General features: G+C 35.5%; 7 protein-coding genes across 7 annotated transcripts; 5 read left to right on the plus strand and 2 right to left on the minus strand.

Moving 5' to 3' along the window:
* The first annotated feature begins 1,946 nt into the window (after window positions 1–1,946).
* PHYBLDRAFT_134596 (hypothetical protein) lies at window positions 1,947–5,537 on the plus strand. Its single transcript, XM_018429657.1, has 13 exons — window positions 1,947–1,973; window positions 2,109–2,208; window positions 2,340–2,581; window positions 2,681–2,794; window positions 2,919–3,172; window positions 3,270–3,405; window positions 3,506–3,584; window positions 3,663–3,876; window positions 3,997–4,153; window positions 4,267–4,458; window positions 4,518–4,694; window positions 4,777–4,955; window positions 5,039–5,537. The coding sequence occupies exons 2-13, from the start codon at window positions 2,172–2,174 to the stop codon at window positions 5,421–5,423; spliced, it is 2,166 nt and encodes a 721-aa protein (XP_018289604.1). The 5' UTR covers window positions 1,947–1,973; window positions 2,109–2,171; the 3' UTR covers window positions 5,424–5,537.
* Window positions 5,538–6,083: 546 nt separating this feature from the next.
* On the plus strand, window positions 6,084–7,494 carry PHYBLDRAFT_70101 (hypothetical protein; the record flags this gene model as incomplete). The annotated part of the gene is made up of 2 exons (XM_018442213.1): window positions 6,084–6,308; window positions 6,403–7,494. The coding sequence occupies 2 exons, from the start codon at window positions 6,084–6,086 to the stop codon at window positions 7,492–7,494; spliced, it is 1,317 nt and encodes a 438-aa protein (XP_018289605.1).
* A 380-nt stretch (window positions 7,495–7,874) lies between these two features.
* Window positions 7,875–9,127, plus strand: PHYBLDRAFT_70100 (hypothetical protein; the record flags this gene model as incomplete). The annotated part of the gene is made up of 4 exons (XM_018442212.1): window positions 7,875–8,125; window positions 8,713–8,787; window positions 8,924–8,939; window positions 8,996–9,127. The coding sequence occupies 4 exons, from the start codon at window positions 7,875–7,877 to the stop codon at window positions 9,125–9,127; spliced, it is 474 nt and encodes a 157-aa protein (XP_018289606.1).
* On the minus strand, window positions 9,099–11,013 carry PHYBLDRAFT_147308 (hypothetical protein; the record flags this gene model as incomplete). Its single annotated transcript, XM_018431839.1, has 7 exons — window positions 9,099–9,191; window positions 9,613–9,912; window positions 9,957–10,175; window positions 10,328–10,371; window positions 10,452–10,562; window positions 10,643–10,693; window positions 10,854–11,013. The coding sequence occupies 7 exons, from the start codon at window positions 11,011–11,013 to the stop codon at window positions 9,099–9,101; spliced, it is 978 nt and encodes a 325-aa protein (XP_018289607.1).
* Window positions 11,014–13,752: 2,739 nt separating this feature from the next.
* PHYBLDRAFT_187590 (hypothetical protein) lies at window positions 13,753–16,867 on the plus strand. Its single transcript, XM_018439399.1, has 9 exons — window positions 13,753–14,270; window positions 14,521–14,592; window positions 14,703–14,851; window positions 15,000–15,137; window positions 15,256–15,393; window positions 15,532–15,613; window positions 15,717–15,922; window positions 15,990–16,119; window positions 16,330–16,867. The coding sequence occupies exons 1-9, from the start codon at window positions 14,009–14,011 to the stop codon at window positions 16,527–16,529; spliced, it is 1,377 nt and encodes a 458-aa protein (XP_018289608.1). The 5' UTR covers window positions 13,753–14,008; the 3' UTR covers window positions 16,530–16,867.
* Window positions 16,868–17,913: 1,046 nt separating this feature from the next.
* PHYBLDRAFT_114253 (hypothetical protein) lies at window positions 17,914–19,320 on the minus strand (the record flags this gene model as incomplete). The annotated part of the gene is made up of 5 exons (XM_018428380.1): window positions 17,914–18,298; window positions 18,416–18,642; window positions 18,743–18,918; window positions 19,005–19,189; window positions 19,286–19,320. The coding sequence occupies 5 exons, from the start codon at window positions 19,318–19,320 to the stop codon at window positions 17,914–17,916; spliced, it is 1,008 nt and encodes a 335-aa protein (XP_018289609.1).
* A 1,262-nt stretch (window positions 19,321–20,582) lies between these two features.
* On the plus strand, window positions 20,583–22,568 carry PHYBLDRAFT_182041 (hypothetical protein). Its single transcript, XM_018438555.1, has 7 exons — window positions 20,583–20,713; window positions 20,764–20,848; window positions 20,957–21,195; window positions 21,302–21,595; window positions 21,674–22,188; window positions 22,259–22,361; window positions 22,417–22,568. The coding sequence occupies exons 1-7, from the start codon at window positions 20,660–20,662 to the stop codon at window positions 22,483–22,485; spliced, it is 1,359 nt and encodes a 452-aa protein (XP_018289610.1). The 5' UTR covers window positions 20,583–20,659; the 3' UTR covers window positions 22,486–22,568.
* Window positions 22,569–22,675: the final 107 nt, after the last annotated feature.

Raw genomic sequence — 22,675 nt, forward strand, 5'->3', positions numbered from 1 at the left:
GAGTCTGAGATGCTTTTTCTTTTTGGGAGTAAAGAGTATGTTTTTGAAGAGAAAAATGAGAAATTTGTAGAATACTCATATACTGGTCTTGATAGCCTTCAATACCTTCTTTGTTTCTTTGGTTGATTTCCATTGAGTACAAGACTATTTATGTTGCTTAAAAAATAAAGGGCTGTGTTAAGTAAAGAAAAACTCTATTTGATTCAATTACAAGAACCAACTGTATGTATGTACCTAGAGACTTTTATCAACATAATAAAGGGAGTTTAGTCCAGTTAAGTCCAGTCGAGAAAGGAGGAGGGGTAAACTTCTTTATCTTGATACCCCTTGATGCAACTATACTCGTGGTTTAAGAAACAAAAATCAAAAAGTGGCTCTGAGACCACAGCAAGTCCAAAGAAACTTTTACACACTCCCCCCACTCCCATTAAGCATTGACCAAACTTCTTATATCCTTCGAACCCTTGTATTTTTGTATATCTTTATTGCACTTCCATCCTTAACTTGATCCCCTATTCCTTACCCCCATTTCCCCTATTTTATTTAGTTATACTACTTGCTGTTATTTCTTTGCTTCCTCTTCATCTACTTCATTTACTTCATCTACTTTTATCTAATAGTATACATCATTTCCAAATGCTACATGTCCAAGAATCGATGAACCACAGCAATATACTATTGGGTAGCATGATACCAGCACCAGTTATACACCCCCAGCCGTCTGTATCTAGTTCTCGCTCGGCAAAAGTAATTGGCCAGCTCCAGACCACTTTGGACAACCTTCAAAATGAATTGGCTACTGCTCAAACACAAGTAAAAAAAAATCCACTACTAGACAATATTTGTTGTTGTTGTTATATTTTCTCTAAAATATATTTTCTTTAACCTTAGTTGGACGCTGCAAGGCAAGCGAAACGAATGTACGAGTCTCAGTCACATCATTATCTCGAAACCAATCAAGATTACAGAGTGAATATCCAAGACATGATGCAAATTCTAACCTCAAAACAGGCGGTGGTGGCGACCACCAAGACGTCGTCAACCGATCTGGAGGCTCGAGTCAAGCACCTCAAGACCGAGGCCATGATGTCCCGCAAACAGCTTGAGGATCTACGGAAGCGAGAACTGGTGCTTGAAAATGATCGGAACACAACTGTGGCCGAGAAAGCGTTGGTCGAGCGTCAGCAGAACGTGTTTCGAGAATCGGTCAGCAGTCTAGAGAATCGGTTTGAACGTGAGGCAGGCAGCTTGGACCGTGACCTTGAGCTTGTACAGCAGCATATCTATCGTGTCACGATACAGAGCGAACAGTGGGCAAAGCGTCTAGAGAAGCAGATCCGGACCGATATTGTCAGGCGGTCCCAGCAAGTACGTGAAATCCAGGCTTCACGATTGCGGCTCAAGGCAAACACACATTGTTTTATTGAGCGTGTACAGAAAGATTTACAACGTTTGACGGAGGGTATAAACCAATCGATTATAAATAAGGATAGCCCTCGGCAAACAGTGGAGAAGTACAAGAAAGATATGGAAGCAATGTCAGCAAGAATAAATAGTTATGCGGCACAGTCTCATCGCTCTATTTAATACACCACATTTTTATTTCCTGTCTCCCTAGTCTCTTTTTGATTTTACGATGAAACCCTTTAATTACATTTATTCTTATACATATATACATAAAGTACCTTTCAAGCAAAAGAAGAAGAAGTATATATACGCCAATAACTTACTCTAATATAAATCTTTTATACAAATATACATTTTGTGTTATGCCTTTATAGATTGTCATCTTTGGGTTCATGCCAAAATCTTGCTTTCCAAATTCATATTCACGCGCTTGTGACGTTGAACCATTGAAATGGCGCTTACCCTCTTGTTCATCTTGGTCTTTATCGTCCCACAAAAGTAGAAAGAGAGAGAGAGAGAGAGAGAGAGAGACGTCCAAAGTTCTCTCCTCAACTTTTCGCTTTCAAGTAATATTCCTTGGTGCATTTTATTTTATTATATAAATTAAATTAAATTAAATTAAATTAAATTAAATTAAATTTAAAATAAAAATAAAAATAAAATCAGTAGAAACCTCATCCGTATTAAAACAATTAAAACAGAAAAAAAACAAAAACAAAAACAAAAAGCTACACCTTGTTTATATCCTACAGCACACCATTTGAATGAGTCGACCAAGATTCTTTACTACCACCAAGAAAGGCAAGCAGGACCAGAAATATACACACCCACCCCATCACTTGCTTTTATATATATATATTGTGTACGAAACACATCATCTAGGTCATTAAACGCCTTTTTTCTTTTTTATTATTATCATTCCATCAACATAGGTGAAAACTACGAACTAAAATCGGAGCTCAATAGTGAGTATCGCCATATAAGAAAAGATGCTGTGAAAAAGGTCATTGCAAACATGACAGTTGGCAAGGACGTCAGCGGCCTGTTTCCGGATGTTCTCAAGAACATGCAGACAGAGGATCTCGAGTTGAAGAAACTGGTCTACCTTTATCTGATGAACTATGCAAAGACTCAACCAGAACTCGTAATTCTTGCCGTGAATACATTTGTCAAAGTGAGTTTTTATTTTGTTTTTGTTTTGTTTATAAAGATCAAATATCAATACAAACTAATCATCTAACTTATTGCCTTTATTTTTTTTTTAAAAAAACAGGACACAGATGATCCGAATCCTCTTATTAGAGCTCTTGCTATTCGTACCATGGGATGCTTGCGAGTGGATAAAATCATTGATTATCTTACGGAGCCTTTGCGCAAATGTTTAAAGGTATACTTATGAGAGATTAATATATATAAAGAACAGATGATTTGTTACATTATTGCATTGCGTGGATGTGGATGTAAAGACAGAGGTGCTTTAAATAAATAAATAAATAAATAAATAAATATAGGATGAAAACCCCTATGTTCGTAAAACAGCCGCAGTGTGTGTGGCAAAGGTGTATGAACTCAATCCAGAACTGACAATCGAGCAAGATTTTGTTAACATGGTCAAAGAGCTTGTTTCGGACATAAATCCTATGGTAGTAGCCAATGCCGTGGTAGCATTGTCAGATATCCAGGAAGCATCTCCCGAAAGCGAAGTGTTTATTATCAACAGTACGACCCTAAACAAGTTGCTACATGCACTAAACGAGTGCACTGAGTAAGTATTTCCACAATATTAACTACTATTAAGCTATCAGGAGTTCTCACCGCACACACACACACGTATATATATATATATATTTTTAAAAAAAAAGGTGGGGCCAGATTGCTATCTTAACAGCTTTGGCTGACTACAAGGTATCTGGAGGTAAAGAGGCAGAAGGTATCTGCGAACGTGTTCTTCCTCGCCTGCAACATGCCAACGGAGCAGTTGTTTTGGCTGCCATCAAGGTAAATCAATAAATATATATGACATATTAATCTATAATATGTAAGATATAAAAGTAAAAAAAAAGGAAAATATTGATATGTATTTTTCGGTCTTATTCAGGTTCTGATGATTAATATGCGCCATGTCAAAGACGATGTCCTTATAAAGGGATTCTGCAGAAAGATGGCACCTCCTCTTGGTAATATATATATATAATACACTTGTCTCTTAACATTATGATTTTTCTAATAATAATACTAATAAAATATATATGTAGTAACCTTGTTGTCAAGCCCACCCGAGGTTCAGTACATTGCACTGCGTAATATCAATCTTATTTTACAAAGACGCCCTGAGGTTCTGAGCAACGAAATGCGGGTCTTTTTTTGCAAGTACAATGATCCACCTTATGTCAAGCTCGAGAAATTAGAAATCTTGATTCGCCTGTGCAACGATCGCAATGTGGATCAACTTTTAAGTGAATTGAAAGAGTAAGTGTCTCGATTGAATTTACGGTTATCAGATAAGAGGGAGAAAAGAGAGATAGATGACAAAGGTTGTTGTTTGAGAAAATATAAGAGTGCTTTACTAAGAGTGTCATTTATGTGTAGGTATGCCAATGAAGTTGATGTTGATTTCGTGAGACGATCAATCAGTGCTATTGGTCGTTGTGCTATCAAAATTGAAGAGGCTGCAGAGCGTTGCATTAACGTACTTTTAGATCTGATCAACACTGGCGTGAGCTATGTTGTGCAAGAGGCCATTGTTGTAATCAAGGCAAGAATATATAGCAATATATAGACCCATATGTGTAGTTATGTATTTAGCGTACAAGGCTAAGTAATGTTGATATTGTGTTTTTCTTTATAAAAAATCTGTAGGATATTTTCCGCAAATATCCTCACCGTTATGAAGGCATTATTCCTACTTTGTGCGAGAATCTGGATGCTCTTGATGAACCGGAAGCAAAGGCATCATTGACATGGATTATCGGAGAGTATGCCGAAAGGATCGATAATGCCGATGATTTGATAAATACCTTTTTGGAGAACTTCAAGGAAGAGAATGCGCAGGTAACAACATGATGATAAAGAGAGAAAGGCTATATTTTCTAACAGTAAAGACATCATAGGTTCAGCTTCAGTTATTGACAGCCACCGTCAAGCTCTTCTTGAAAAAGCCTTCTGAAAACCAGGATCTTGTCCAACGTGTTCTTCAGACTGCGACAACAGAATGTGATAATGCAGATATTCGTGACAGAGCATATGTGTACTGGCGCTTGTTATCTACAGACCCTCAGGCTGCAAAGGTAAAAGAGATAGAGAGAGAAAGAGAGAGAGATTTCCTAATGTCTGAACAAAACAAAAACGTTTATTTATATTTATTTTTAGGCCGTGGTCTTGTCAGAAAAACCACCTATCGCAGGTGAAAATTCAGGCTTGTCTCCGGCTCTTTTAGACGATCTTTTGTATCACATCGGTACACTTTCGTCAGTGTACCATAAGCCACCAGAGACATTCATTGCTGGCAAGAAATACGGTGCTGATAATGTGAACCGTGCCCAGGCAGAGTAAGCTTTACAAATGTCAAATGATTTTTTCTATTTTGTGTTCAGAACAAATTAGAATTGATATTTAAATATTTTTTTGGTAGTCCTGGTGATGAAGACGATGTTACAGCTCCTCCTCCTAATATTCAAGCTGCTATTAAGAACAACGACATTGGCAATTTGTTGGATCTTGATTGGGATGAGCCCAGTAACGCCGCTGGCTCGCCTATTGTTAACGAAAGTCCTCGTAATCAATTAGGATCATTGAATGATTTGTTGTCGATTGGGAACAGTGGAGGGTCGCGACCACCTGTTGAACAGAATAGCAGCAATATGTTGGATATGATGGATCTTTTCAATTCTCCTGCACCTTCGAGTGGTTCTCAAGCTACCAGCTTTTCTAATGATTTATTTGGATCTGCGTCTACCCAACCTCAGCAACAACAACAAACAAACCAACCAAAAGACCCTTTTGCAGACCTTTTTTAAAAATGACAATATAATACCAAAAATCATAACAGAAAATATATCTATAAAAAAATTGAACTCAATTTTTGATGCATTTTATCTATTTAAAGGATTAATATAAATCAGCAGCAGAATACTCTTACAAGTCACCTATTATCCAAATGCACTAAAAACTTGATCAAATCTTAAAGATTCCTAAATTTGTTTCTGTCAAGAGGAGCAATTTTGATAATTGATTGATTAAGAAGATATATAAATTAAGTTTATTTTATTTTATTTTATTTTATATATATAACTTGGTTAATGGATTCTACCAATACAAAATAAAAAAAATAAAACCGGAGATTGAAACAATTTGATAAAAAGGCAGTCTTTTTATTTTATATATATAAAAAAAATAAAAATTCTATTCAAATGCCTCCCCAAAAAAATATAGTAAAAAAAAAAAAAAATTAATTGATCTTGAATTTTTTTTCTTTTTTTTTTCTGTCCTTGTTATAATTTATTTATTTATTTTTTGACTATAAAATTTGACTCTCTCTTTCTCTCTCTTTTTTTTATTTATTTTTCTTCTTCTTCTTCCTTTCTTGGACTTCTTTTACTATTTGCTATTTACTTTTTATACTTATGTTTATATAAGCACTAAACACGCACACACCACACACAAAAATATAGATATAGATGGGTAGACTTACTAGCATCATTGGTCAAAGCTTATTGATCAGTGTAGCAATTCTACTGGCCATCTCAACCTTAGTCAAGGCCCACTCTCCTCTTTTGGATCCTCCTCATATTAATCCACCTGACTGCGCAACCCCGGCTTTCTATAGTTCTCTTGCTAGACCTCTTGTCTGGTCATGTCTTGGCCTCACTGTTCTTTTGTGTGGTAGTCGATGGCTTGTGAAAGTAAGTTAAATACATACATACATTTCTTTGTTTTTTTTTCTCTCTCTAAAAAAAATCTTACTTTTTTTCTGTTTTTTTTTTTTGTTTTTGACAGATGCGTTCAGCAATTGATGGTTCGTACGAAAAGAATTATTGGAATCCTTCTACAGACACCATGCCCTGTCGGTTTGAAATGCCTCGAATCCAACGCATGTCAACCCGTCTGGATCCAACTCCACCTATAACACCATCAACATCAACTTCGTCTGCAGTCGATTCTTTGATCGAACCAGAGAAGAAAGAGATAGTCTCAGAAAAGAAGAAGAAGAAGAAGAAGAAACCTACACATCACAACAACCACCACAATCAAAACCCAGATAAACAAATCGACACTCGAAATACATCATCATCACTACAAACCATACAACAACCACAATCAACATCTTTATCAATATCAATATCATCATCATTATCATCATCATCATCATCACCATCATCAATCTTATTATCATCAACATTAAAGTCAAAAGAAACAAAGACACCATTACAAACACCAGATGCCGTACCACAACCTATGGCCGCCATAAACACTACCGTTATTAAACCCCAACCCGAGCACAAACCACTCAAGGAACCACAAGCCGTGACACATCAACGCAAGACACCTCGGAACAAGTCAAAATACTCAAAGCATACTTTGAACTGCGAACCTTTAATGCCATCGATTCACACCAACCCATACTCGTCACCCTCATCACCCTCATCACCCTCGACCTCGACCTCGACCTTAGACTTGACAGAAACTCTTCCAATGACAACATTACCTGATACTCCTCTTCCTTTACTTAAACCACGACAACTGCAGAAACTGCAACCACGACAACCGCAACCACAACCACCTTTACAACCAGCCATTATCCCACCCACCCATCAACCAATCCAGCGCCAAAACTGGTACTCTCCCTTTTCCACTGGACTTGAGATCAATATTGCTGCTCGTCCAGGCCCCAGTCGTGACTACAAGCTCTTTGAAGACACCCTTATAGGTTCTGATCCGCTCTCATATCGAACTACTCCCATTGGCAGACCACCTCACCTGACCCCAGGATGGCGACCTTGGTCTAGCAACACTACCAATCACACAGACCCATCTCCACCTCATTTTTCATTATTTGACAGAAAATTGTCTTTTCATACACAGCATTAATTAAAACTCACACACACACACACACGCATATATATATATATATAATATTACTGTATTAATTTGTAGATATATCGTATTGTGATATTTGATGGTACGAAAAACAGGTACAATCTTGTTAGTACCCTACATTATGAATAATCGATATTAGATTGCGTCATGAATTTGTAAACGTCATCTGAATCTTATCATTCGCATATATATTGTACCTATTAAGATGCTTAATCTTATTTTAATGATAAATCTATAAGCGCAATTGAACCTACATTATAGAAAAAAAGTACAATAATTTTGAAGACTTGTAACTTTTAAAGTACGACACGCGCTTACTAAGTTCAGGATGCTCTAAACTCATTTTAGTATCCTGAGGCTGATATTCAAATATGATTGTTTTGCTTTTAGTCCAGAAAGTCATTTTAGAGGAATATTGTACGTTGGACTGCCTAAAGGTTGCAAAACTAGTATTGATGAAATATGAGTCAGTGGAATTGACAATCAAGAGTAATTTGAGCAGAATTGACAGAAAAAGAAGTATTTGGATGATGTATAGTTTGGTTGTCAAGGTTACTCGTATGCTTATTAGGAATAATGTATTTAAAGAATCACATGGAATCTATCTTTTGGCTTTTCAAAAGTAGGAATCAGGCATAGCAATGTCAACACAAAACAGGCTTATACTTTATGATAAAATAAAAATCAATAGTATAGTATTTAGAGAATTATATATATATATATTAGATATAAAAAAGGTAGCAAGTAGCAGGTAGCAATAGATAATATGTATATGCATGTTATATAGCTAATCTATAGCTTAGACTGTTACTAAATATCATATAAATCAGTACTTCTTCTATTATTTTGATCAATAGAAACCATAAAATTCCAATATAAAACATCATGCATTTGTTGGACTATTTATAAGAAGAATAGATATACCATATTTAAAATATTTGATTGGATTAGATGCAAAATAATCTGAAATCCCATAAATCATATTTGTCAAAAAGTAAAACTAAAAGGTTAAAATCTGGCATGTTAGTGACTATAAAAGCTGTGCACCCAGACCTTTAAATTGACGCGTGTTGAGTTTGTTGTGTGTGTAACTTGGTCAGAAAATAAGAATAAAATATATTGAAGAAGAATTACAAATGTAATTCTGGAGTACGAGTTCGGGTGGGAAAGAGGATAATAAAGAGAAAGGTGAATATGGAAGGGATACAGAGTATTTAGAAAGGCGATTGAATGTTCAACTTCACTCGGGACAGTTGAGGATGGAAAAGAAATAAAAGTGTTAAGGTAAAAGGTGAAAGGAGGTATAGGAACACTGTCGATTTCGCTCGGGACAATCCAAACAGGTAAAACAGCAAGGCACAGGAAGGTAAGGTAGAAGAAGAAAATAAAAATACTGCTGATTTTACTCGGGACAATCAAGACAGATAGACAGCAAGGTACGAGAAGATAAGTTTAGAGAAGAATTTAAGAGAACGCTGTTGATTTCACTCAGGACAATCACACAGATACAAAGGGACAGAAAGAGGAAAAAGAGGAAGAGGGTTTTGAACAGAGATATAAGACTTTAATGCGATGTATGATTGCTTTCCTACGGGTCAGGCAGAAAGCAATTCAGGGACGGTGATTTTAACACCATACGAGGTAGACCGGCGTCCCCAGCGGGACTGCATTGAGAAGAAATAACCATACTATGAAAAGAAAGAAAAAACCGTTCGTCTGAGTTTATTTGGATTTTGTTATTATAAAGATTTATTGTAGCAATAAAAATAAAATAATAGTAAGGAATATATCTTGAAGCCATATTTTTTTTGGGGGTTTGTATTTTGATATTTTCAAAAAGGAAAGAAATTGTTATACTTTGTCATATACACAATTGGTATTGACAATTTTAAAAAAAAATTATTAAAATATTTGAAAAAAAAAACATAAAGATAAAGATAGGTATAAGCAGAAATAACGTGAATACAAAAAATACAAAAATAAAAATAAAACATATAGAAAAAGATTGGCATATTTGGATAAAGACATAGGGCAGAAAGCATATGATATGGAACAGATTAGTTAATTTCTAGAAAGCACTTCATTATAAACAACATTGTTTATATAGACATTGCTGGTTGCTTCGGTAGAAATACTGTCCATATCAACCATGATTTTTACTGAGTTTGGAGTTCGGACCCGAGAGAGAGCGACATACAACTGCCCATGACCAAAGACATGGTCGGGAAGGTACAGACCAACTTTGTCAAGGATCTGGCCTTGGAACTTGTTGATAGTCATGGCAAAGGCAAGGCGGACTGGAAATTGACATCGCTTGAACTCAATGGACATGGTCGATCCAGTTGGGTTCAGCTTGATTCTGGGGATAAGCACCACCTTTCCAGCACTTGATCCAGTTACAATGGTAGCCTTGATGACATATCTGCCAAAGTCATTGCATATAAGGCGGGTACCATTGCAGAGGCGGTAGTACGCCGGGCCATGTTGTGAGTGGTAGTTAACTGGCCGGGGACAAAATTGCGGTTCCTTTGGTTGTTAGGACACTGCAAGCTGTTACTCCGTTGGTGACCAATTCCATTACAGCTGGAACAGCGGGGAATAACAGTGGCAGTGGCAGTGGCAGTGGTGGTAGTCAAATCCAAGACTCTCTCAACATCAGAAACTTGCAAAGCCTCAAAAGCGGCAGTTAGATTTATAATAAAAATATTAAAAAATAATTAATAATTGTGGCAATTTATATATAATTTTAAAAATTATCTCTGTCGCTCTCTGCAGTATATTGTTCTGTGAAGGAAAGGTCAATTGACAATAGTTGTGTGGGTACAACAAAATCCCGGACAGCTTCAACTCTTGGTCTTGAAGCAGCAGCTAAATAGAAAAATAAATAGAGTAGGAAAAATGATCAGAATTTTTGCTGAATATTAATCAATTACGCTATATTTATTTACCCCGACTACTCTCTGCAGGATATTGGGCAGCACGGGAGAGAGCAATGATTTCTGCTATGGTGAGCACCACACGACTCTGGACAGCTTCAACTCTTGGTCTCGAAGCAGCAGCTAAATGCAGAAATATATAGAATAGAAAAAATGATTAGAATTTTTGCTGAATATTAATCAATTACACTTTATTTATTTACCTCGACTACTCTCTGCAGGATATTGGGCAGCACGGGAGAGAGCATTGATTTCTGCCACAGTAAGTACCACAGAATTCTGAACAGCTTCAACCCTTGGTCTCGAAGCACCAGTTAAATAAACATTTAAATGCAGATGAAAGCAAATAAGTTAGAAACTATGCAAGTCGATCCGATGAATTAAAGTAATCTGTTTTAATGTTATCTCTAATACTCTCTGCTTGATATTCTTCTTGGGCAGAGAGATTATCACTGGTTCTCTTTTGGGGGATCAAGAGAGTTTTGTGTCTTGGATTCAAAGGGCAAGAAAAATTTGATCCCCTGCTGTGACCCAATTGTTTACATGAAGCACAAATAGGTCCAGCAGGAGTCATATTGATGTTTGATAAATTGTAATTGGTTTTGTGATTAAGCTAAATTCAAGTGTAAATGGAGATAGATAAATAGTAAAGAAAATATGTAAGATTATTATTTTTCTGAAAGACATGAACTTTACAGGGACCCTATATATACTCTTTTTCAAAATAACGATTGTACCAATAATGACAGACTTGTCATAATTTAAAATAGATTTGAATCATATGTAAATCAACAACGTGCTGAAGTAATATGATAATTAGAATAAATTCAAGAGAATATCTTCAAGTAATAGTAGCTAAATTAAGTAAAGTATAGCTGTAAAAGTTCATTAGAATGTCTTGTTTATATATAATTTATAAGTATAATAATAATAATAGTTGGTAGTAATAAGAAAAAAAAATTTAAAGATGTTCAAAGCAAACAGTGATTTAATAGTAAAGACATTTTGTTATATGGACATGATTTACATTACAATAGAGATTTATCAATAATTAAGATATTGAATGCAATCGAAAGATGATTAGATTCCATATAACTCACGTGCAGAGTATCTCTCTTTCTTTTTAACGGTTTGATGTAAGTCATGTGATTTATAACTCCTTATTATTTTGTCTCTTTAATAAATAACACTACAGTATCTACTTTTCCCATTATTGAGATACTAACCCATAAACAATCCCGAATACCTCACTTTTTAATGCAATAATTTTTTTTTATTCTGTAAAGTCTTTTTCTTATTTCTCTTTATTTCTTTTTTTTTTCACAAGGTCTAAAATTATTAAAAGTCTCTAAAAGGAACACACTTAATAGTTATGAAGGCTAGTATTAATAAAATACGAATCAGCAAAGTTGACAAAAGAAAGCAATCTGAGAAGAATTGACAGAAAAATATCTGCATCAAGTACAATTTGGTTGTCAAGATTGCTCGCATGCTCATTAGAGATCTCGGTAGATTTCGAGAATCGCAGGGAATCTGTCTTCTGTTTTTTCAAAAGTAGGACTCAAGCATAACAATGTTAACACAAAGCAGGTTTATACTCTTTGATTAAAAGAATCAATTAAGAAATATACATGCCTTCATCAATATCATAGTACTTAGAAAATAGCTTTTTTTTTTTAGATAAAACAATGTAGAAAGTATTACATAGAAATAGATATATGTATATTACTTAATAAATGTATAGCTTAAGCTGCTACTAAATATCATAAAAAATAGTACTTCTTCTTCGCATACTTCTTTATGTTTAACTTGTATTATTTTGATCAATAAAAACCAAAAAAATTCAATATAAAATATCATGCATTTGTTGAACCAATCATAAAGAGAATATAAATACCTAAAAAGGTAAAGATCTGCCATATTTAGAATATTTTATTGGCTTAGATGCAAAATAATAGAAAATCCCATAAATCGTATTTGACAAAAAGTAAAACTAATAGGCTAAAACAGGCATGCTATTGGCTATAAAAGTTACGAGTTCGTAACTCGGTACGAGATCGGAGGTATAAATCCTGCCATTTCCTACAGTGATTCTATCTATAGAATATGTGTATGTGTGCTTATCTTGTAAGGCTTTGATAAAATGTTTTGTGTTATAGGGTCTTGTTATAGATCTCTTGCTTAATATTGTTATCGCCTAAAAGCTATAGGTTATTGGTTAGTACTTTGTAAAGCCTGAAAGACTTGTCAACAATAGTAATAGTGAGAAGAAATAGAAAGAAAAAGACTTTACGAAATAAAACACAAGTTCGCATTAAAAAAAAATATCAGTAGGTATGACTGTTTCTGGTATAAGCTCAGATCCAAGGTACAAAGTTCATAGGGCTTGTTTGACCCTCTAGTTGATTTTTCTTTAATCAAGCAAGTAGTTCTCTCTATTCGGAAATCAAGATGGTTTCCTGGGTTGACGACGAGACTTTCATCTTCAAAATATTTCTCTAGAGCCAAAATAGGATAGAGATATTCTAAACTTGGTAAGTGCTAGATGGTGTTCAAAAATCTGCCATTTCTTTCCAAAATAAGGCAGCTTGTTTCAAATACTCGTAGATTTTTTTCTACAGTGCAGGTTTATATCATTTCTCTATTAGCCGAAAAGTAAAACTAATAGGTTAAAAGCTAACATTCTTATTGGCTAATCAAATGTATATAACGGTTGTATATATATATTATAAAAATAGGCTTGTAGAAGAAATTATAAATGGCAAGGTTTATTATAAACTCTAGTGATATTGCCTAATATCAAAAAATTCAACCTTAAAACAACTCTTAAACCCCGGAAAATCTACAAACCCCCCTCCCCCTACAAAAGTGGCCTTTTTATTTTTATTATAGTGATCAATTGTTTCTATCTGTGATTATCTACCAAAGAAAATGCTCTAGAGAATACAGAATAAGAAAACCAAGTAATAAAAAGCCTCTCATCTCGTGGTAGACTGTTATTTAATTTCAATTTAATTCACAATAGTATATATATATATGAGCTCACAATGTAGGGCTTGTACCACCCTTGTCTGAATTACCATGCTTTTCATTTCATACAAACAAAAGCACATACTCTCTAATATCCATTAAACTACACACTATTAAAACCAATATAAATAAATAAAATAGATAGATAGATAAATAAAAGGGTCTGTGACTGTTCTTGAATCTATCCAACCTCCTCTTTCCAAATCTCTCTCTCTCCCCCCCCCCTCTTTCTTCTTTTTTCTTCTTCTTCTACTTCTACTACTCTCTTCCACTTCTTCTCTATATTTATATTGCTTGCTTGCTTAATTTGGTAGACCTACTTTATTCATACCAATCAGCATACAAATCTCTTTTCATTTTCACTTTCACTTTCTTATTATTTGTAAGCCGTGCACTCACTCAGATACACACAAGCTTAAAAAAACAAACACAAGAAGCAGAAGAATATAAAATAATAATATTATATACGATATAGATATATTCATTTACTTATTTATTTATATAAAAACGACAACAACAAAAACAATTCACAAAGCTTAATGTCCGAAACACATAATGATGCAAAACGATCCAACAGTCGTACGAGTTCAACTTTACCTGATGCCCATCACCAAGTCAATGTAATGGCATTGCAAATCAAGTCACTCGAACAGAGAACCCATGCTGTTACTGTTCCTCGTAATGCTTCGGTTCTTCATCTTAAAAGTGAGATTGAAACAGTCTTTGCAGTAGACACCGGAAGACAACGACTCATATTCCAAGGAAAGGTCCTCAAGGACGATAAGCAGTTGGCTGACTATGGTATGATTTTTATTGGTATTATTTCTCTTCTTTAAAAGAAAAGAATATATATAAAAAGCATTTATTTATATAAATGCATACAGCACATTGTGCTGCATCACATCTCATGTTATACGTAGAAATTACATGTGGAATATATATAAATGTGTGTGTACGTTTGCGTATATAATATAAGCATTACTTTATATTACTTGTTACTTGTTACTCAACTTTATTATTTTTATTCATTTATTTAATTCTTTACAATCAGCCAATCTCGATGACGGAAAAGTCATCCATCTTGTAGTTCGCCCGGTTGATGCACCTCAGAATCCAATGAATGGTATACTTCTTCATTTTATAGTTATTGTTATATTCTACAAAAACAACTTTCTTTTTTTTTTGCTAAAAAAGCGTATGTCCCCCTTTATTAATTTTATTTTACTTTTCAAGACGAACCTCGTTCTCAAAGTTCTCGACGTGCATTCAGTAGAGGACTTCCACGTAATTTACCACCACTCTCCAGTAGATTTCCAATGATGGAAGGCTATACACTCATTACTGTAGATACCAGTATGGGTGATATGAGCGAAGCTAGTTCGGTAAGACTTTCGCTGCTTATGAATTATTACTTTTTTTTATACTACATACACACACACACACATACATATATATATACTTACATACTTTTATTAATTTATTTATTTGCTCACTGTTTTTATTATTCTATTATTCTCAATATACTTGTAGTTGATTAGTTCTGTAATGAGTGGAATTTCTGGAATAGGGCCCGGATATACCGGTCGATCTCGTCCAACTACTACAAATACTGCAACTGGGGGAGGAGCAAATACTACAGGAGGTGATCATGCTGGTAATCGAGCTTCGGTAAGGAAAAAAAAAGACTAAAGATTCGCGTGCGTACTTGCGTACGTGCGTGCGTGTATGTGTGTATGTGTAAATGTTTTGTTTGTAAATATACTATGATTTAACAAATAATTAAAAGGCGGAATCGCGCTCAGGAATATCCAGTCTCAATCGCTGGCCATTTGCCTTTTCCCTCGGTCAGAATCCATCTGATTTGCCACCAGCTTCGATTGCCGGTGCATTTGAATCCAGAACCCCAGCAGGAATACCTTTTCCCGTAAGTCAATGCTATATTATAAGTTGTTGTTAGGGATAAATGCACACACATACACACACATACACACACATATATATACAATTTGTATACCTATTTATTTAAAAATTGTATTATGGGTTGGGGGGTTTTTTTTTAAAGTCTTCGGTAGAAGTTCGGCTAGTGAGAACCATGAATTCGATCCGAAATGTCCGGGAAATGCTCGAAGCACCTCTCTCAGAAGGTCAGAAAAGCTTATTGAACTTGGTCAAATAATAATCAATAATTAACATTTGGACCTTTTTTTTTCTCTTCTTCTTTTTCTTTTTGGGGGATCTGACTAATAGAAGTACCTGTAAACCCAGTCATTTCAAACTCGTCTCATGAGCAGACGCAGCATATTCGATCCAGGCTTCAATCAGGTGGTAATCGTCAAGCAGCACAAGTTGGCGTAGTGGTGCGCGAACTTGCTGAATTGATGGAACTCGCCGTACCCCAACTGAATAGTATGGCTGACGCGTTACAAGAAGAGGGCGAGGAAGACAATACAGAAGTAAGCAAAGATCAGTCTAGCAAGATCATTCAATAATCTCATCTACTACTACTATTGCTATTTACAGGCAAACGAACGACAATTTACAATTTACCAACGCACACTGCGTACTGCACGAATTGTCCAAGGCATGAGCATGATCCACCACTTGATTGGGTCTGTACTTGGGAATGCTGATATTGACGCCCAAAGTCCACGTAATTTCCTCAATCTGCGCCCCAGTCCAAGACGACAAAATTGGAATGCGATGCGATCAACTGATACTCCTGCCGCAGCAAATGGCACTACAGCAACTAATAATAATAATAATAATAACGACAACAGAAACAACTCCAGCAGCAGCAGCAACAGCAGCAACACTCCTGCGGCTGCCAAGAAGACAACAACTACAAATATTTCTGGTACAGAGGAGGCAGCTGTTCCTGAAGTTTCCACGGCCTTTTCACTTTCACCGACCACAGAAAAACCCTCTTCTGCTTCGCATGTTCGAAAAATGAAGCGTAAATTTGAAACTGATGGGGTAGTATCTTCAAAAAAGCACAAGGAAGAAGAAGACGAGGCAACATCAGAAGAAGAGAAGGGCAAGGGCAAAGAAAAGACAGACTAGACCACTTCTCTCTTTCTTCCTTTTTTGGTTTTTGTTTTAAAAAAAATGAAAAAAAAACAAACAAACAAACGCACCAACGCACCCACAATCACACAAATCACATGCAGACGCAATCACAGAATCGCAGAATCACACAAACGCATACATACACTCACACTCAATCAATCAATCAATCAATCAATCAAATCCATATATTCACGCACTCCCCTCTTTCAACTTATCTTACATGATGCCATGAATTATTGCAAATAGCTTCTCTATCTTTTGTCTTCTTTTTGTTATTTTTATTGATCTTAACTATACATCTTTATCATCATAAAACATAACTAATGTCCATGATGTATGAAAAAAAAGGAAGGAAGATAAAGAGGAAGAGTAAGAAAGAAAGAAAGAAAGAAACACACACATATATATATATATATACATATGTACATATGTACATACATTACCGTCTGTCATCCCGAGAGCGTTTTCTACTGTCATAATCACTTCGACGATCATTACGATCATTACGATCATTACGATCATCTCGACGTCGATAGTCATCTCGACTGCTACGATCGTCTCGACTACCACGATATTCTCGGATGCTATGATCGTCCCTTTCTCTCTTTCTAAACACTTCTCCAACATTGCTCTTTTGAGACTTTTTGCGCAAATACTCTTCTTCTTTAGCCTTTGCACCACGCTCGCGGGGATCAATGACAACGTAATCATCCACAGTTTCTTTCCGTTGCATAAGGTCTTTACCCTTGTAGTCTTTGCCAAACACCAATTGATGTGACATCCACCCTTCGTCTGTCTCTGGTTGTTCTTCAACAGTTATGCTTTTACAAGACTCACATCCAGGCACAGAATGCAATTTACAAGGTGGTTCTTCTTTTTCTCCTTCTTCTTGTTCTCCCTTTGATACATCCACATTAGATAATCTCTTTTGAAATGCCATGAGTTTTTTGAATGTCTATGTTGCAGTAGATAACATTAGAATAAAAGTATATAAATACATTCTCTTCTTTTTTGTTTCGTTTTGATGAATCTTTCTTACATCATCTTCACTTTTGTTTGCCTTGCGAGCTTTTAAGCCACCTTTGAGTGCAGCTCCACGGGAAAGGTATTTTTCACGTTCAAGTTCGAGTAAAGACTTTTTCTTTTCCTTTTTCTTTTTTTTCGCGTCTTCTTCTCCAAAATCATTACGATCCATACGGCGGATATCTTGTTTTAATGCTTCAATTTGAGCTTGTCTTGAGCTATATAGACACACACACACACATGCATATATATATAATATCATGACTTAGTAATTCAATTGTACTTTTATATTCTTCTTTATATTAATGTATCCATTCACTAACTCTTTCGCGTTTATATTATTATTATTGCTACTTTACCTGGGAGTGACAGAAGCAACAGCCGGTTTTACAAACTCAGCAGATTGACTTTGAGAAAATCCGGTAAATACTTCTTCGGTCGCATTGTGTGCCAATCGATAACTTTCGGTTTCAGGTTGCTTTTGAAGTGTCTTTTTATCAACATGTTTCCTTTTGGACTTTTTGCTTTCTTCCTTTTCGGGTCTGTCTTTTATTTTTTCCTCAACATTTTTCTCTGTGTTTTCAGCTGCTTTTTCAATGTTTTCCTTTGGTGTTTCTTCAATTGTATTTTCTTCGACTTCAGGTAAAAAGTCGTGGCTGCTCTTCATCTTTGAAGGCGCCAATTCAGCAGGAGGCTCAAATTCAGCAGCCTCTTCTCCAAATGACAAAAGGTTCAATTGCCTATAAACACACAATTATATATATATATATATAATTAGTTTATCCCATTTAATTTATCGTTTGATCTTCTATTTTTGCTTGGGTCTACTTTTATGCTTTTCTTTTACTTTGATTTACTTTTTCTCCTTTTTACGACGTTTGGCAGCATTCAAATGTTCGGCTTTTTGCATTTCAATAGCCTTCGCGACCATTTTCTCGCGCTCTGATATACGTGGAATAATATCATCAAACGGATTCAATACAATCTCTGTAGATTTGATTCGGGGTGGATACAAAGGTCGTTCGTTTTCGTCTACTTCCATTTCTGCCATAGTCATAACATTGAAAATTGTATCGCCTCCAATCTAACAATCCAGAATAAAGAACATAGACATACATACATAAAATATGTTAGTGATCATCAACAGATAGATTCGTTTCTTTAGGGACAATAAAGGTCTTAACTCGTCCAAACAGGGTATGTTTTTTCGTGAGTTCGTCCGTACGATCGAGAGTAATAAAGAACTGACTACCATTGTCATTCTCGCCATTGTTTGCCATGCCAACCAAACCACGGCGAATAAACCGTAGGCGAGAATGAAACTCATCCGGAAAGGATTCATCATAGATCGATTCACCACCTATATGATTTTATGTTTGTTACAGTTATTACACTCAACCTAATACATATATATATTTAATATAATAATAATAATAATAATAATACCATGTCCTGTTCCGGTAGGATCGCCACCTTGAATAATAAAGTGTGGGACGATGCGATGAAATATTGTGTTGTCGTAATACCCTTCCATGCACAATTGCAGAAAGTTACGGGCAGCCAGAGGCGTTTCTTTTCCCCAAAGTTCAATTTCAACATCTCCTGCGGTTGTGTGCAAGATCACCTTTGCACTAAATTATTGTAATGATAATAATAGCATAATTGACAAATAATCAAGATCGATATACTAATTCCCAAGTGTGACATTTATTTTCTTTCTTTTTTACTTTGTTTGAGGTTCAAGTGTGTAAACATTGGACATTGTGAATTAACCAAAGTAATCAGCTAAAGAAGACAAAGAAGCAATCCAAAAAAGGGAATATTTAAATACAATAATAATAATAAAAAATAAAATAGAGAACCCGTTGTCGAGTGAAAATTCTAAATTTTCACTCACTTTTGCTTTACGCGGCGATTTAAATTCCAATGAAAAGATGTAAAATTTTACAGAGGGAGGCCATTTCATCACCAAGTCTTTATTAAGAATTGAGCTAGTTTTTCCACCTTCGAACATAAATCTAATATAGTCAAGAGCCTTCTCTATATACCTACTTAAGAGAATAAGTCTTGAAAAGCCAAGTTTATTAAGATGTATCTCTCTTATGTTTGTCACAGTACTTATGTTTTCATCAACTATGGTTGAGTTTTTTCTTTTTTTTTTGACTGGGTTTCACTAATAATTCTTTTTTAGCAGTCTAGCAAAATATCACATCCCAACGGGTTCTCTAATAATAAACACACAGACACAATTGACACGGGTGTTGTGTGTTCTCCAGCTTCGCCCACCCCGATTTATTTCCTTCTTCTCCGATCGTTTCCCTTCCTATTTTTCTCGTTCATCACTTCTACATATTATCACATTCTTCCATAATCACATTTTTACATATACTCTTACCTTTATTATCACTTCCATTTCATCTCCCGCGCATATTCTCCTTTTGGCATCTTTACCCTTTTTACATACATCTTCCCATTTCCTTTTCCAGTTTCCAGTTTTCTTTTTCTCACATTACTTATCTTTCAGTATTACTGCTATTAATTTCTCATCTTGTATTCTATATTTATGCCATTCACCAGCGTACGAGGGAATTGAAAGAAAAATTACTTTTCATAGTAATTTATTCGATTCCGAATGGATATATTTGTCAATTCCCTCGACAATTACATGGTCAAAAACACCATGTAATTGTCGAGGGAATTGACAAAATTTCTAAAATAAGGACTCTAGTTACAAAAAGGAATATACTAAACAACCATACTTTAAAAAGCTCATTCTATATAGCCAAAATGAAACAAATCATTAACAAAAAAATAAAAATTGACAGGGTATTTTAGTAAATAATTAAAAACCAGATGCTGAATAACAATCGGAATCGTATATGACGTGGCTCAATTCCCTCGATCCAATTCCCTCGACAATTCCCTCGTACGCTGGTGAATGGCATATATAAACTTATCGTGATCAATGTATTGCGGTGCTTTAATATAACGATGCATTTTTTACTCTGTTTCCCTTTTTGCATTCTACTTTCTTTTTGGTACACTGTAATCCGCCTACATACTTTAAAATTATATATATATACATATATATATAAGTGACCATGAGTTCCTTGTCAGGAGATATAAAGAGCTGGTTGCGGATTGCTCTTAAGAATGCAAGTGGAATGATGGAATGTTGAGACTGTGTTGCTTATCTCCTCCAAAGTATCAGGATGCCGAGCGCACCGTCCGAGATGTCGATGCAGTTCTACAAATGTACATTTCTCTTACACCCAAGATGGATACCTACAGTAGGTTATATGGATATATACATGCATGCATGCACAGATTTACATGTGTAAAAAGAATCAAAGTTTGTTTATTTAATAAACCCAATCACTGGTTACTTTTTTTTGTAGCTTACAACGATGGCCACACTCAACTTTTGTTGTGTCTTCATGGCACCATTCCAATCACTTATCGCTCTATTCCATACAATATCCCGGTTGCTTTCTGGATCCCAAGCGAGTATCCAATATTTCCTCCTATTCCATACGTCAAACCGACTGCAAACATGCTTGTACGCGAAGGCAAGCATGTAGATAAAAGTGGATTATGTTATCACTCGTATCGTTCTTTATGGAAAAACGATGTCAATGTAAGGTTCAAATCTCCTACATACCACAAAAGTACCCATACACGGGCACACACACATACCTACATAGACACATATGTGTGGATATTTATACTAAAAACACGTTTAGAACCATACTCTATTAGAATTGATTGCAATACTTCAAGGAGTATTTGGGCAAGAACCCCCAGTGTTTACCAAACCACCATCCAACCCTTTGCTCAGCACACCGCCACAATTAGGATCGCCACAAAAACAAGACACGGTTCCTGACAGAAATATGTTCATCCGGCCATCCCCTAGTCCTTCCACCCCAACTAACATGGCTCTTTCTCCACCACATATTCCTCCGTCAGCCAACACGTCTTTGTCTAGGTGGGCAGGCGATGGTACAGCTTATTACAATATACAAAAGGGTCTCGCTGTAAGTTTTCATTATTACTATTTTATACCTCTCTTTGTATATATATATATATTTATTTGCTGTGTGCTTTGTGTCTAGTCTATGTCCTTGAGTCCTTCAGACTACACTAATCACACAACATTGCCTGTACCAAATCCAGCTCCATTATCTTCATCATCAACACCAACAGCAGCAACAGCATCTCCAGCAGTAGCAGCAGTATCAGTAGCACCAGGAGTAGGAGTAGGAGGAAGTGGAGTTGTAGGTGTAGTACCATCACCTGTAGCTGGACAAATTGGTCCATCTCTTACAGACCTTGGTGACCTTCAAGATCGACTCTATCGTAAAGTAGCTGAGCGCATGGAGCAATTTAATCAGGTTATATCAAGAGATATTGATAGTTTATTGATGACAAATCGCCAATTGAATGATGGCGATATCCAGATCGAGCATGAACAGCGCATGCTTCTTGATATACGTGAACGTCTCAAGAACAATATACGGGTTATTTCAACAAAAACAGTTGAATTGGATGAAGCAATCTCTACAGCTAATACAATGCCTGATGTATCTATGGATGAGTCCATCTACGGCACAACTGTTGTTTACAACCAGTAAGTATATTTGCGTATGTGAGTCCTAACAGAGAATCCTAATGTATTGACCGCTATGTGTGCATAAAAGGATGTTTGATCTGGTAGCAGACGATAATGCGGTTGTAGACACAATTTATTACTTGAGCAAAGCATTGAATTCGGAATGTATTGACCTTGCGACATTTATGAAGGTAAAAAAGAACCGAAGCTTTAATCCACCAAGATACTTATTTTATATATATTTAGTGTACACGATCCCTGGCAAGAGAACAGTTTATGAAACGTGCACTCCTAAAGAAGATCACAGAAGCTTAAAATAAAACACAGAACACAAAATACGATTGAAATAAAATAAAGCAAAAGTTCAACGTATAAAAATAAAAATAAAAATTAACAATAATTTTATTGATTAATTTTCGAAATTCTAATTTCTTTTTCCTTTTTTGATCGGAGCAAATCTTGTCGAATTTTTTTAAAAAAAAAGACGAAAAAAGAAAGACAAAAG

This window comes from Phycomyces blakesleeanus, assembly GCF_001638985.1.
Source record: "Phycomyces blakesleeanus NRRL 1555(-) unplaced genomic scaffold PHYBLscaffold_15, whole genome shotgun sequence".
NCBI classification, from domain to species: Eukaryota; Fungi; Mucoromycota; class Mucoromycetes; order Mucorales; family Phycomycetaceae; genus Phycomyces; species Phycomyces blakesleeanus.